General features: G+C 50.3%; 1 protein-coding gene across 1 annotated transcript in view; it reads right to left on the minus strand.

The window, feature by feature from the left end:
* alms1 (ALMS1 centrosome and basal body associated protein) overlaps nt 1-15,358 on the minus strand; it is a 25,613-nt gene extending 10,255 nt beyond the window's left edge. The window contains exons 1-12 of the mRNA XM_062522224.1: nt 15,321-15,358; nt 13,466-13,619; nt 13,164-13,284; nt 10,915-12,994; nt 10,636-10,795; nt 9,123-10,157; nt 8,782-8,891; nt 4,624-5,845; nt 4,265-4,387; nt 3,051-3,164; nt 1,552-2,522; nt 93-195 (exon numbers count right to left, since the gene is read on the minus strand). Of these exons, the coding sequence (XP_062378208.1) occupies nt 93-195; nt 1,552-2,522; nt 3,051-3,164; nt 4,265-4,387; nt 4,624-5,845; nt 8,782-8,891; nt 9,123-10,157; nt 10,636-10,795; nt 10,915-12,994; nt 13,164-13,284; nt 13,466-13,616 (6,190 nt within the window). The 5' untranslated portion in view covers nt 13,617-13,619; nt 15,321-15,358. The remainder of the gene's footprint in view (nt 1-92; nt 196-1,551; nt 2,523-3,050; nt 3,165-4,264; nt 4,388-4,623; nt 5,846-8,781; nt 8,892-9,122; nt 10,158-10,635; nt 10,796-10,914; nt 12,995-13,163; nt 13,285-13,465; nt 13,620-15,320) is intronic.
* Between the last annotated feature and the right edge of the window lie 207 nt (nt 15,359-15,565).

Consider the following 15,565-nt stretch of genomic DNA (forward strand, 5'->3'; position numbering starts at 1 on the left):
GTAAATCGCGACACCCCTAGTGTGTATGCATGCAAATGGGTGTGTGTGTGTGTGTTTGTACACACGTGTGTGGGTGTGTGTGCTCTACTGACCTGCCTGCACGCCTCTGCTGACGAGTTTGACCTTTGGCCTCTTGCCTGAGGGGCGTGGGTGAGGAGGTAGTGAGGAGCCGCTCGAGGACGAGTCCAGAGTGACCTGACCAGGAGAGGAGGACAGGATAACACCATGAGTCACAACGACCTCTGGACACATACACACACACACATACACAGTATATCAAATCTTCAAATCTTTCACATCCGTTATCTACATACAAAAACAAACACAAGCATATATGTAAAGTGCACATTCATTCAGCTGGAATGTGGATCAACCATGAGCACTAGCAATAAAACCATGGCTATGCAGCACAGAGACGGGAGACGGGAGGCACAACTCCAACAGGATGTGGGCTAAATGCCAAGAGCCTGATTTGCCTGTTAGGGCAATCTGAGAGAAAGCCTCAAGTCACTGCCCATGCAACTCTGATTAAGTGATCTGAACGAGCTCCATTTATGCAACACTCTCTTCAACAGCCTCAGGTAAGCCTCTGTTGCCTTCTTGAAGACTCAGCCGTCAGCAAATCATTCATGCCGGTCACCAGAGCCATAACCAAATCAAAACTTTAACCCCAACCACACCAAACAGCCAATTTATATTTCTTATCATGGAGACTAGCAACATGGAGTGGAACATAAAAAGGCCAGTCCAAAACGTAATGGGACACACTCGGAACTGCTGAGAACAGAAGAGCTACCTTAGAACATGTGGAACGCTTCATGTCCAAAAGCGATCCCCAAAGCCGAAAACATCAACTCAGAAAAAAGCAAACACTAGCAAAAAGCAGGGGTAAAGCTAACTAGTAACTCAAAGTAAGTCAAATACCAAAGCACTAAGCAGCTTGCCAAAAAAACAGTCATAGTCATAGAACTACAGGGGGCATGTGAATTAACTCAAGATAAAATATATGGCAATAATAGTATTAATTTTGATATAAGGCAACTAAATGTTGCATTGTATATACTACACTGCTTGATATTCAATGACTTGGCCCAAAAAAATGATCAAATCCCCTGACTTTCCATGTCTGCAATAAATTCCAGCATGATGACCTGGGGCGGCAACCTTGAAAAAGCTCATTTAAGGCCTCAGATGGTAATCTAAAAAACCTCTCACATGAGAGTCCCACTGTCTCCAGGTAGTTTCACTGAGACATCATTAGAAAAGCTACCCGACCACAAGACTCAAATTTCACAGCTAGGCCCCATACACTGCGTCCAGAACTAGCCAAATAGCAATATGAGAGACGCTTCTTTAGGGTGAGCATGGTTAAGCAGCCTGAGGAGGTGTCTCGCCTACTCCAGGCACTTTTACAACGTTAGGGAGACAGACTAAATGCTCCTGTCCTGTCCAACAAAACACAGCTACTGGCAGGCACACAACAGCCACTCAGCCAACTGGGATCAGCTCAGAGCCAGGATGTGCCAGCGAGATGCCAACCCTGACCCGTACCGTGGAGGAGTCGTTGGCCGTGCTCCGCTGCTTGTGGATGTTGCTGTAGAGCTTGAGCAGGCTCTCCGGGGCCCTCTCGCCCGACATCAGCGACGTCAGCGGCCTCACCCGGCTTGGCCCGAACGCCCGCAACAGTCGCTGGGTGTCGATGGTGGACAGACTGGTCTCCGTGGAGATGCTGTCTCTCTCCGCCGGGCAGCGCCCGAGTCTCTCCGGCTCGTCCCCCTCCTCCTCCTCCTCCTCTGGCGCATGGCTGGACGACTGAGTTTCCGACTCTGCCCACGCCAGTCGTGGAGTTCTGCCTCTTTTCTCGCTCTCCTCTCTGGCTCCCTTCTTCCTCTCCTCCGCTGCAGGCTCTTTTTCCTTCCTCCCTTTCTTCTTGCTCTTCCCCCTGTCTGCTCTCTTGGCGTCCACCCTGACAGGCTGGCCCTGTCCCTGGGTCTGTGTACTGACCGATGCGTCCGCGGCCTGTTTGGCGGGGGAGTGTGCGATGGTGGCGCCGTGCGTCAGCGCGCTGCTGTTGATGAGCCGCGACAGGCGCTCCAGACGCTCCAGCAGCGACGTCTCCCTCTCGCTGGCCGAGCGGCTCTGGTCCCGGCTCCAGCTCTCGCTGAAGCGCTGCCACAGTTGGTCCAGGGAGCCGCCAATCTCTTGGGACGTCTGCTGCTGCTCCCTGTGGGCGCGCTCTTCCCCTCCCCTCCGGTGGGGCGGCGCGATTGGCTGGCTCTGGCGCAGGTTAGCAGGTGCGTGGTGCGGTGGGGGGAGGGTCCGCAGCGTGCTGGTGTGGAGCCTCAGGCTGTCCATGCTGAAGTCCATCTCCATGGGCAGCGGCCTGAACTCTTCCTCCCCTTCACGCTCTCCCATCACCTCTTCCTCCTCCTCCTCCTCCTCCTCCTCCCTCTTCCTGCCTGTGATGGTCACACCAACCCCCTGCTCCCCCACAGGGCCGGCGCGCTCATATCCACTAGAGCCTGAGACGTAGAAGAGACAGAGAGGACAAAGACAAGGCGAGAGCAAGAGATGGAGATGCATTTAGTTACATAACAGTGGCTGATAGATACATTTATGGCACAATTGGATACAATAAGCACATTTGTTTGTTTATGTGAATGTGTATATATGTGAGTATGTAAATAAATATTTGCACAGTGTGTTTTCTAGCACAATGGTCAAAGCCCTTGCCACAAACATAGACAAGGATAACATAAACACACAATATCAAGTTCATGGGCATGTGCATGTATGTGAGACTAAGAGTGAGAGGAAGACTTAATGCTCAATACTTTTCTGCAATAATTTTTTTCATTATTATCAATATACTGTACTATTATTGGAATACTATTATTGATAAGCATGTTATTACTATTATAATTTACTATTACTATTTATTTTACAGGTCTTAATGCTTTAGCAATATTGTACAATGTACAGTCATGCCAATAAAGCTCACTGAATTGAAACTGAATGGAGAGGCACAGAGTGAGAGTTTGTGCACGTACCTCTGTTCTTGCTGTAGATGCCCTCTGTGTGTTTGGGTAAGGCTGGAACAGGCTCCAGGTCTCTGGATCCCAGGATGTCTACAGTGAAGCGTGGGGGAACGGCATCATCTGAGCCTAACAAAGAAACACACACACACACACACACATACACACACAGAAAGTCACACACACAGAGGACACATTCGCAGGCACACAGCACACTCACTTACGCATTCAATGATGCTTCTCTGCATTTAGCCTTGTCTCTTTATTATTGCCCTCAGCCTGTCTGTGTCTCTTTCTCCATCTCCCCCCTCTCTTTCTCTCTCTCTCTCTCTCCATCTAACGGGCTCTCCTCCCTCTCTCTCTCCCTCTAACGCACTCTCCTCCCTCTGTCCCTCCATGGCTCACACAATAGAGATCATGAATAATTCAGCAGTGTGTAAGTGAGGAGCAGCTGCAACCCACAGAGGGATCACCTTTTCTCTTTGTGTGTGTGTGTGTGTGTGTGTGTGTGTGTGTGTGTGTGTGTGTGTGTGTGTGTGTGTGTGTGTGTGTGTGTGTGTGTGTGTGTGTGTGTGTGTGTGCGCACGCATTTGACAGGACTACTCTTATAGAATTGAATTTAACAGGGTGTGGTGAGCTACTTATTGAGACTCTTTAACATCAGGCTAAGAGGGAGGCTACACCAGACACGTAACTGAAGCGTTCCGTTCGTGTTGCGTCTGTCGCAACAATTAACTGGAATGGAACTGGCTACACCAGACCTGACAGTGACGCAAATTAGACCAGTCTCTGTAAACGGAGCGCTTCAATTGCAGACCTGGTGTAACCCGTTTGTAAGTGCTGGAGAACATTCTCCAATAAAGTGCAGTGTTATGTTGTCATTACAAGCTGTACAAAAGGCCTGTGATTGCCATTCGATGGCACATACTTGGCGTTATTACTGGTAACCAGTTTAGTAAACAGGCTTATGAGATAAGAATGGTTTACTGTCAAAACCGATTCCGTCGTGGTTTGTGAACTGAGCGGACTGAGCTGGGTGGACTGGCTGCTGCAGGAGCTGAATATTATAATATCTGAGGCCGACAAAAGCCTGTGAGGTTATTGAGGTTATTTATCAGTAATTGTTAGTGCAGTCACACAGATGTATCCTGGCAGAGGCAAGCAAGGTAAACCGATTAAGTATGTGGTGAGAGATGGTGTGTGTGTGTGTGTGTGTGTGTGTGCATTACCTGTGTGTGAACTCTCTACGGTGGTGTCCGAGCGGTTGGGGGAGAGCTGGGTGTCCGTCTTGGGGATGTAGAAGAGCTCAGAGCTGCCGTGAGGTTTGTACGGCAACAGAGTTGGTAGCGGAACTAAAGGACAGAGAGAAGAACGCCTTTTTACGCCCAGTCCAACCGTGACCACTGAATGGACACAGGATGGACACCTTAAGGTACATGACAATACAGACTGGCCAAACAAAAAAAAGAAAGACACAGTGGAAGCCGAGCTAATGCAGTGGAAGAGGTTCATTCTAACATTTCAAGATGCTCTTGCGGGCAGCAGCACAAAGGAGACATGATCATAAATGCTTATTGGTCATTCTTACCAGGTGCATAAACCGACAGGGGTCGTGGTGAAGGCTGTGTCAGTCTCTGGGGCGGAGTGAAGGATTGTGGGTATCTAGTGCTGGAGCTGATCTGGACAGAGGTCGGGCCTGTGGCTTTTTGTGGCAAAAACTGGCTTTTGATTGGCCCCTGCTCCTCAGAGAGTGTCTGACTGGACACCGAGGGCTCGGGGGTGGGTCTTAGCGGTTCCGTCACTGGATTGATTGCTGCGGAGGCCAGTTTGGGGTTCGGAGTCTCGTTTCTGAGGACTTCCTGATTGGTCAGCCTAATCGAGTCCTCTTGTGGGAAAGACTGGGCTACGAGCGAGGGCCCATCGGTCCAGTTTCCGGATAAGGTCTGGGCAGTCTGGGCCGATCTCACCGCGTTGTTCTGGTCCAGCTCCACAGGGCCCGCCCCATGGTGGGGTCTGTCCAAGCCGTTCTGCACCGGTCTGGGTTTGGGGGAGAGGGTCAGGCGCAGGTGTGTGGACGAGTGGCGCGGGGCCAGGGGTGACTGGTGACCCCAACCCCCGGTGACCTCATCCACCTGACCGTTGACCTGGCCCGTCTCCATGGTGCTCGCCTCGCCCTGCTGCTCGACCTCTTCAGCCCCGGGCTGATCCGTGTGTGTGTGAGCGTGAGCGTGAGCGTGAGCGTGAGCGTGAGCGTGTGAGTGTGTGTGCTGCGAGAGAGAGTACGCCTTGAGCGCGCTGTGCAGGTGCGGCTCGGCGTTGGAGACGCTGCTGTCCGACTCCGTGTCCGAGGGCGGCGGCGTGTGTGTTTGTAAACGGAGCGTGTGTGTCTGCGTCTGCGTGCTCACGCTGGCGCTCTCTGCCTGCTGCTGCTGCTGCTGGGGGGTCATGTTGGGGGGCAGAGACGACGGGGACGGGGACGGAGTGTGGCGGGCCGTCGCTATGGTGATGGAAGTGAGCGGCGAGAGCGAGCGGGACGAGGCCGGAGGTGCGAGCGGGACGCCCTCCCTCTGAGCGATCTCCTGCACGCGGGCCTCCAGGCCCGGGCTGGCCGCCGCCGCCACCGAGCCGAGAGTGACTCGGCTGGACTCCAGAAGGTTCCGGCCGGCGCGCTGCAGCTGGTCCGACAGCCGCTCCTCGGCAGTGCGCACCGCCAGGAAGCCCTCCATGCGCTGAGAGGTGGCGGCAACGGGGGCCGACGTCGCCCCGACGCTAGAAGGAGCGCTGCCATCAGAGTCCGTACTGTACTGGGACTGACACACGAGAGAAGAAACAACAGAGAGAGAGAGAGAGAGAGATAAGACAGGGATACAGAAATAAAAAAGATAGAGAGTGGATTACATGCCATTTATTTATTCATTTTAACTTTTTTTTTTTTAAAGTCTAAACTTTTTTGTATCAATTTACTGCAGTTATTATATTGCATGTAACAAAGAGAATGCTTCCAGAGTAGTGCTATCAAGATGTTTTGACATCTTATCACTGCCTCGAAGGCTGTGGGAAATATTTCATTTGCACAGGGCTGTACCAATGGGAGTAATTGTCAGGTAAACATGTCCTGTTTGACTCAGTGTAGTTTTGTTTACACGGACAAAATGATACTCTAACACCAGGAGGTGAGAAATCCACCAATCATTTCTTAAATTAATTTTGATTAAAATGAAAATAAATTAATCTAAATTAAACACAAGATGCAAGGCAGATTGGGAGGACATATATTGGTGGTTTTGGATCCAGGAAAAAATCCAAAGCTCCAAGTCTGAGCACAGCATTACCAGACTGATGAGGAGACAGAGGGATTGACTAAATAATATATTTATGCAACTTTCCATACAATCATATGCCACATCATCTGTAGATTGGCAAAAGGCCTATGCTGTGGTAGCCTTCAAGCTGTGAGACTAACAACTGCTCTACAGCAGTTGTTGGATACCGTGTGTACCTAGCAATGGTTATCAGCGACATATAGAGTATACACAAGAGTGCAAACCACAACAGACGTAGAACATCACACTACAAACCACACTGCAGAAACCAAAGCCCTTAGAAACCACTGCGGGCTTTTCCTGAAGTTCAGTTTCATTTCCTTCAACATTGTGTGGCAGGAGCAGCCTCAGTTCACTCAGTTTCCTATTTCTTTTTTTAGAGTGCTTGGCCAAACGTATATACGTAACATCAAAGAAGAAAAAGGCAGCACTACGCACACAAACGTGTTTATTGCACAGGCGCGTTATGGCTCAGCGCCTTCCTCAGTGTGCTCAAGAGCCTTTTTCTTATTTCGTTTCAAAAGAACCCACCAGCCAAGACAAACATTAGAAAGGCTGAAAGAGTACACAATACACGGCACACGGTTTTATTGACCAGGGGCCGGTTTCCCGATAACGTTCACTCTTAGCGAGCTACGAAGACTCCAACGGTATAACTTACCAAATTTTTTTACCTTTCTAGTCGTGGTTCCCGAACTATCACTTAGGAGTCTTCTTACGAAAAGCTCCTTACGTCCGACGTATAAGGCACTGTCCACCATGAAGGTGCTGAATTAGGTGACATCGATTGCTCAGAAATCGATTTTTTATTAGGCTTGACAGACTTATGAAACCGTTCTTTGCACCAAAACCATTGCTTATAATAGCCTATCGCCCCCACAACATTCACGCAACTTCAACGTGGATGAACTTATTAGCACACAATGATAAACGTAGTCTAGAAATTAAATGATCTACGTAGGTAAGTAGGTTATGTGTTCATCTGGGTTTGTTTGTTGGTGTGTTAGTTTGCTTCCCGCATGGATAAAAAGATTCGAACGCTTCATGTTTGAAAGCAGAGGTCTGCGCTCTCTGAGTGCTTTTCTAGTTTGTTTGTTTGTCCGTTTGTTTGCAAGATAGGCTAACTCTAAAAGTTAAAGATGGATTTCGATTAAATTTCAAGGGAAGATCTGAAATGACCCAAGGAAGAAACTATTTCATTTTGTGAGTGATTCGTATCACCGTCTGGATGCAGGAGGCGTAGGCTACATGTGTTTGCTTGGGGGAGGTTTGTGCTTTTCTAGTTATATAATAGGCTATGTAGACTTTTTTTTAATCACAGCTGATTGACCAACATCCTCATTCAGTATTGTGTGCCTTTGGTTAACATTAAACATGACAGCAAGCCCGCACATTAGGCCTAAACATTGTAGGACGGTGGGGGGAAGCAAAGAATAAAGCGCTTTTAACTATTTTCAAATGCGTGCACGTTTCATATTTGCATGAAAACATTTCCAGAAACTATTTTCTAAATTAGCATACTTACATAAAATCATTGGCGAACCAAAATAGTGATTTTGTATCATATGAGTTGCATGCGTAACGGAAATTGCTGTAGGGTACAGTGGCGGCGACTAGCGTCGCGAGTCGAAACATTGCTAAGGTGCAGCTAAGAGAGGTCTGAGAGTGCTCCAGACCACTCTTACCAACGAACGACGTGCGAAAGACATTCGTAGCAAAGAAGGTTTTGGGAAATGCGTGAGGTACTTAAGGTAGAGCTTAAGATAGAGGTTACGAACTACGTAGCGTTAAGAAGGCTTCGGGAAACCGGCCCCAGATGTCCAGTCACCATGCAAGATATCTCATACACACACACACACACACTGGGTTACCTTTTAGAGTGAAGGGGAATGATCCAGAACACAGTCTGCTTGCATCAGTAACAAAACCCACATTACTGACCATGTCACAACATGCAGCTGGCAACAGAACCACTGTTACTAAGTCTTGTTACTATCTTTTCTCTAGATAATGTTATGTGTCCTTGAACAAATCTGTGTGTGTGTGTGTGTGTGTCTGTGTGTGTGGTTATGTATTTGTGTTAAGATAAGTCTGTTTGATAGTACAGTCAAGGTCAAGTTGATGGCCAAACTGAACAAAGATGAAATCAAAATAAATATAAATAAATTAAATGTAAATAAATTCTAAATACTAACTACACAAAGTGAAAGTGAAGTGGATTAAGCTGAACCTTTCACTTCAAACATTTTCAAAGATGCCCTTTGTGTCACATACACATCCGCAGAACTTAAGAAACTAGGATGTAGGTTGGTGGTTGAGTCACATGATTGTCTGTCTGTCTGTCTCTGTGTCTGTGTGTGTGTGTGTGTGTGTGTGTGTGTGTGTGTGTGTGTGTGTGTGTGTGTGTGTGTCTGAGCCATTACCTTGGTGTGCTGCAGTAGCTCTCTCTTGATCTCCTCCACCCTCTGCCTGTCCTCTGTGTTCAGGTGCAGCGTTTCACACCTCTGGCCAGACGCCTTCAGCAAAATCCACTCTGCCAGCAGAACAGGAACAGTTCAGATTTGTGCAGCACCAAAAAGAAAAACGTCAGTAGTCTGTGTGTTCCAAACACGCTGCATGTAGCAGGTAAAACCAAATTGTATTCCCGGATATAATATAACTATAACTGTATTCCCGGATAAACTGCGTCATTAGCTTGATGAGATAATGCTTGTTCCACATTGAGTGGACAACACCCGCCAGCCATTAAGTGATCTTTGCTTACCTCTCGCTCTGCTCTCATCTGCATCCGTTGTGCTGGCCCTGCTGGTCACCATGGACACGGGTGACTCTTCGTGCAGCAGCCTAGCAACCCTGGCGCTCAGCGACCCTTCGCTGACCTCGCTGCTGTCGCTCACGCTGGCCAGCTCCACCCCCGCGTGACTTGGGGCGGGGCTGGGCTCTTCCGGACCAATCGATGAGCTCGCTGCCGCCTCCTCCTCTTCTTCTTCTTCTTCCTCCTCCTCCTCTTCCTGTTCCTGAGGAGTCGGGGCAGGGGCCTGCGCGACGGGCAGACCTGCGGGAGCCACCCTGTCAGGGTCAGTGGCGCTGCAGCCTTCGGGCTCGGCTCTCCTGACCGCGTGGGACTTGAGTCCTGCGTCCCGGATTCCGGGCGCACGGGAGAGGTCGGCGGGCGCCTGAGCGGTCGCCCCGAGCGTCCTGCTCGGCTCGGAGGACGCGACGGAGCTGTCCCTCAGCATGGAGTCGGACGAGGAGCGCGCCCAGAGCGGCGAGGAGCCGAACGTGTCGTCGGCGAAGCCGGGCTCCTCCATCTTCCTCCGCAGCGACTGGAGCAGCGAGGAGTCGGAGCCCGACGAGGTGGTCAGGGAGGACCTGAGGGAGAGCACACTCTCCGCCCGGCCCAGCAGCTGCCGGATCTCCTGCAGGGTCCTAGAGCCCACCAGCCAATCCTCCCCCTGCTGCTGCTGTGGCTGCTCCCGCCTGGGACTCCTCTGTGCCTCTTGGGGGCCTGAGGCCTCCTCTCTGGGCTGGGGAGGCTGGAGGGGAGGTGCTGCGGCCGGCTCCTGCCCCAATGCAGAGGGCATCTGGTGGGTTGGCGCCAGGGACGGGAGAGGGGCAGCCGACGCGCCGGGGGATTCCGGTGGCGTGTGAGAAGAACTCCTCGTCATCCGTATGCTGCCCTGACTGGGCGGCCGGTCCTGGTCGGAGAGGTGGATTATGGGCCGGCCCGTGCTGAGGGACAGCGAGCCGCTGGAGCCTTGAGAGAGCTGCGAGAACTCGGCTTTATCAGGACTCTCACCTAATGGAGGAGCGAGGAAGAGAACGCAGTGAGATTAACTTAATCACAATATACTATACTGCATCATTACCTACAATGGATGAGAACCTACCTTTTTCTGTTGGAGAAACTGTTGAAACATGCATTCTTTTATTTTGATAATCTGAAAAAGCTTTTATGTGTGTTGCAAAATATAATCATGGGAAACAAAGGTTGGCATAAACCTTATGTTATGCTTAACTATGCAAAAATGTCAGCTGCTCTTGAAGATGTCTGCTCGGAAAAAGTACAGCCACAGACTCTGCTTGTGTAAACCCATGTATAAAAGGAAGCACTCAGCCATGACTCATCAGAGTCTGGTGCCAACCATTTTGTGTTGCACTTGCATCATTCTCTCTCTTTGCAAAGCTAATACAATTCTCTGTCATTTGGACTCACTGGTTCTTTATTTGAGTGTGAAAATGATTGGAAACATTTTTTAACAGAGGGTTAGTCTTACCTTCAGACGGCTGAGTGCTCTTGGTAGGAGTGCCTGTAGAACCTTTGATGGTACACAAGTCAGTAGGAGAAAATTCTGGCTCTCTAATTGGTCCTCTAGGAGCAAACGGGGTCAGTATTGTGGAAGGTGATTGGTTGATTCCCAGGTTTTTAAGGTAAACCTGCCGTGAAATACATAAATATACATACCATTACAGTACATCATCACATTCCCTATCAATTCAAACCAGTGATTACAGCTTGTGTAAGCCACTATGGGATAATTTGTCCAAAATCTTACCGGGATCCTATCCTCGATGTTCAGCTCTCTCTCTCTGTTGGGAGTGGAAGGCATTGAGGTCCAGTATGGAGCGTAGTTGTCCACCTCCAGACTGACCACTGATGAGGCCCCTCCAAAAGATGCCCTAACACTTCCCTCGCCTTGGAAACTACCCTGTGGGCTGGAGAGGCTGCGGCCTGTGTCGCGGCTTGATGACACGTCGCTGAAGTGGCCCATGTTGATGGCGCTTGACCTCTGGCCGTTCTGACTGGACGGCTCAGCTCTCCCCTGTGGCCCCACTTCCTCCCTGGTGACTGACTCTTCGCCACGGGCCGACTGCGGGGCGCTCGTGACGTCATTGTGCGCCGCGGCATGGTGCTGGATGGAGGTGACCACAGTTGCCAGGGACGAAGAGTGGGAGTGGGAACGTCCTGGAGGAGACACAACACCTGCTACACCACCTCCTCCTCCTCCACCTCCTCCTGCTGCAGCTGCTGCGCCTACACCTGTGGGCCCAACCTCCCCTCCGGCACTGCCCTCAGCTCCAGAGTCCTCCCTGGGCTGGTGGAAGGGTGAGTAGGGGTGATTCCCTGGAGCTGGCTCGGCAGTAACGCTCGCGTTGACGTTAGCATCGGCCTGCTGGTCGTCCTCCGCGGGTCCCTGCAGCTCCAGCTCGTCACTGAAGGCCCTGTTGCTGCTCTGGTTGGCTCTCCACGCGTCCACCTTCTGCACGTAGCTCAGACTGGGCAGGCTGCCCACCTCGCCTCCCGTCAGCGACCCTCGCGACCCTCTCGACCCCTGTGACCCCTGCGACGTGCCGACCTCAGCCGCGCCTACAGGTGGCGCTTCGGTCATCCTGGGGTGGGACGAGATTGACGTGTCCGTCGGCAGCACCGGCGACTGTGAGTAGGACGTGCCAGCACCGGCCAGCAGAACTCCCCTCGCCCGGTTGGGCGCCATCACAGCAACGGACGGCGTGGACTGGAAGGCCGGCTGCGACGTCAGGAACGACGAGTCCACCCCCGTCTGGTTGCCGGACTGCCAGAGGATCCTCTCGCGGTGGCCCCGCTCGACAGAGAAGCCGGCCGCCCCCTGGAGCGCCAGCCTGGCCGACCTGCTGCTCAGCTCGGGCGGAGATCGCTCCCCTGGGCCGGCGTGGGCGCTCCTGGAGGCCGCCGCGCAACTCTCGGACAACAGCTGCGCGCGCAGGGCGTCGGTGGAGGCGTCCGGCCTGCTGCTCGAAGAGCGAAAGGTGATGTTGGAGACGTCGGCCGTGCGGCCAGAGACGCTGAGGCTGGAGGTGTCGAACAGCTGAGAGGAGGAAGAGGACGAGCGATTTGCCCGTCGGTCCACGCGCGTCGCAGGCGCTGGAGTGGGTTGAGGGGAGGCCGACGCGTCTCCCTGAGGGCACTCTCGGACTCCAGGTGGGTTTCTGGAAGGTTCCTCCTCTGTGCTGCCACTTGAGCTGGACCCCCGAAAGATGGCGCTTTCGGCAGACCGCACAAGAGAGGACGCAGAGGGGCCCATCTGAAATAGGCCCGAGTCTCTGTGTTGATTCACCGGCACCGTCTGATGGTCAGCAAAGTCTGCTCTGGTCCGACTGAGCCCCGATTGGTTGTGAATGGCGTCAGTCTGTTTGAGGATGAGTTCTGGTTGGCTAAAAAAGGTTTCGGAGGCGGAGGAAACGGCACTGCTGCTGCTGACCACACCCACATCCTTCTCCAGGAGCTCAAGCAAGGTGCGTGCCGGAACGCTGCTGTTCAGAAACGAGCCGTCGTCATCGTCCTCCTCTCTCCCACGTGGAGCGCTCCTCTCCTCGCCCTCCTCCTCTCCCTCTCCTCGCCTCTCGTAGCCTTGGTCCTCTGCGCTGTCTCTCTCAAACTCACGTCCTGGCGTAACCTGGTGGCGTTCGCCCGGAGACAGGCTGTGCTGGGAGAGAGAACAGCTGCTTCCCTCATCCTCTCCCAGAGGATGCTGCGAAAGGGATGCATGGCCTAATGTGGTGCTATGAGCCACAGACGGTGCGCCAAAACCTGTAGCACCTCCAACCAAAGGCATCATGGAGAGTCTCTCAGAGAGGACTGAGAAGTCAGGGGACCCCCTACCACACAGAAACATAAAGAATGCAATTAGGCTACACCACAAGCCTTCAATAACCGAACAAACAAATACAAGCCTATATGATGATGTGCAATTGTATTCAATTGCAACAATTAAAATGCAACAATTCAACAATTAATTGAAATGATATTGATGCTTTTGGAACCTACCTCAGAGGAGCAAACTCAAGATCCGTCTGCTGCATGAGAGTGGAATTCGAGAAGGTATAAAACTTGCCAGTCTTGGCTGGCAAGAGAGTAAGTGCTGGAGACAGCTGACTGTCCTGGAATTCTGACAAATGCGAACACACACACAAATTACGCTAATATAGGATTTACTAATATCAAAATGATACACAGTAATACAGCTGAATTAGCCCTTGACATGGCAATCAGATTCATCAGTGACAAAAATGAATTTCTGTATTGCAGATATTGTTCTGCTTAGAACTATTCTTAGCCAAATGACATACCTAGCTGCGTTGACTGGGACTGGTCACTGGGGTGATGCAGGACCCAAGCCCCTCCCCCAGTCTGACCATAGGAGGCATTATGCTGAGAGAGGTCCTGAGGTGGCAGCTGACTGCTGTCCTCTTCTGCAGGAAGCTGGTACCACTCCTCCATTGTCTGATAATCAGAGAGGGGGGGGGGGGGGGGGGCAGGCAGACAGACAGATGGATAGAGAAAAGCCCCGTCATTATCTTCAGATCATCACACACAATCCCACTATTATAGGATTCCTCAGCATCAAAGGATTGCAGTGCAGACATAATCCAGTTTTCCTGTACTATTCATTAACAGTTGAAGATAAATGAGTGAAGATGTCGTCAGTGTCAATTTATTAATATAGCGCATTGACAAAACAACAACAATTGACCAAGAGCTGTAAAAAAAATGGAGAAAATGGAACAGTTGCAGAAAGGAATATGGGGGGATGCTGAAAGATGACAGGTGTTGTCTCTCGGAACAGTTTTCTAATTTGTTTTGTGAAAGCATGGAAATTGCTCCCTCAGGGAAATAAACTTCTTTTTAGGCCTATCTCTTTCTCTGAAGTGATGTATGACCCATTAGAACACACAACAAACAACAAAATGGATTAAGATGAAAATGCAACAATTGTAAGATTGCGTATGCTGAAAGATGACAAGTGTATCTTATCTAGAGACAAAAGTGGGGATGAGGAGGAAAGGGGATGGGGAGGGAAGGGAAGTAAAATAAAATAGAAACAGAGGAATAAATAAAAGACAGAAGAATGACATGATAAGTGTGTTGGTTGTTAGCAGAGGGATAGCAACTCTGCTCTGGTAGCAACTGACAGCCCGTTCAACCGTTGGGGAACTACAGACAAGAATAGTTTTGATTGCTGTGAGCATAGCTCGTGATAAGAGAGGTAGGCCTGTCTGCATGCCATTGTAGGCAAAAATAAAGTATGATAAGTCATAAGACATGAGGCACTGTTAAGAGAAACAAATGAGACGATGGTGTCGAATCCAATATTTTCTTTGTGTTTAATTGACATGGAACGACCCTAAAGTAAACTTTGTGTGTGACAGGCCACTGCCAGGTGCTTGTCAAATATGATCCGAGTTATCACACGATAACCAACTGTACATAAGCTGATGGAAGGGACAACGGCACCATAACTGTCACACCCTGACTCTAGATAAAATAACTCCTACTGTCGTTGAAAACGTTTGTTGTTCAGACATGTCACCCTAAAGGCTGGCCGGATTAGCACTACGCTGAATTTTCAACATGAAGTGATATACATGTATAATTATGCTGTCAGGCTTCCTACAACTATGGAGAGCAGCTCCCTTTGCAGGTTGGAATAAACTCAAAATCCTGACTAAGCAATTTTTGATATATGCAAAAGCTGCAAAGCTCAAGAGACACTATCAACGATTGTAGAATATTTGATAACATACACAACTTGCCGCTAGAAAGTTAGCTAATTAGCACGAGCAGCTAGCAAGCTATCGTTTCACCGTTGAACATTGTCAGAAACGAAACTAACGTCAACTCTCACACGGTCCAATTCAATCAACCATAGTCTACTTTTAAAAACGCTTTGTGTTGAAAAATGTAACAATGCATGGCAATAACTAATGCTATCAACCACTTAGAAATGTACCACTTGTTGAGCTGGTCTGTTAACGTTGACACAAAGTTAGCCAAGCTAAAATTAGCCATGTATCTAGCATCACTGTTTGTTCCCACAAGGCCAGATCAATTTGACACGAGTAAACATCGCAAAAAGTGAATGATGCGTAGAATTAATTGCAACTGCAATTTTGACAACTGCCTATGTGAGACTTAAAAACTTACTCTGCTTACACGGTTCCCATCTCTGGGACTCTCTTCGGGCTCCATGTTGTTGATTAGAGAGTGCGCCTGCGCGCTGCACCGTTGGTATCCAAGGGAGGCTGCTGGTTGCTAGGAAGCAGCAAAGCCCGGAAACTTAGGCGGGAACATCGGGAATGGATTTTTTTTAGGACAGCCCGGACCGGTCTGGCCGGACAGCCTCTATTATATGGGACAGCCTCTGGGACAGCACCTACACACACCGCATC

This window comes from Sardina pilchardus, chromosome 20 (assembly GCF_963854185.1).
Source record: "Sardina pilchardus chromosome 20, fSarPil1.1, whole genome shotgun sequence".
NCBI lineage: Eukaryota > Metazoa > Chordata > Actinopteri > Clupeiformes > Clupeidae > Sardina > Sardina pilchardus.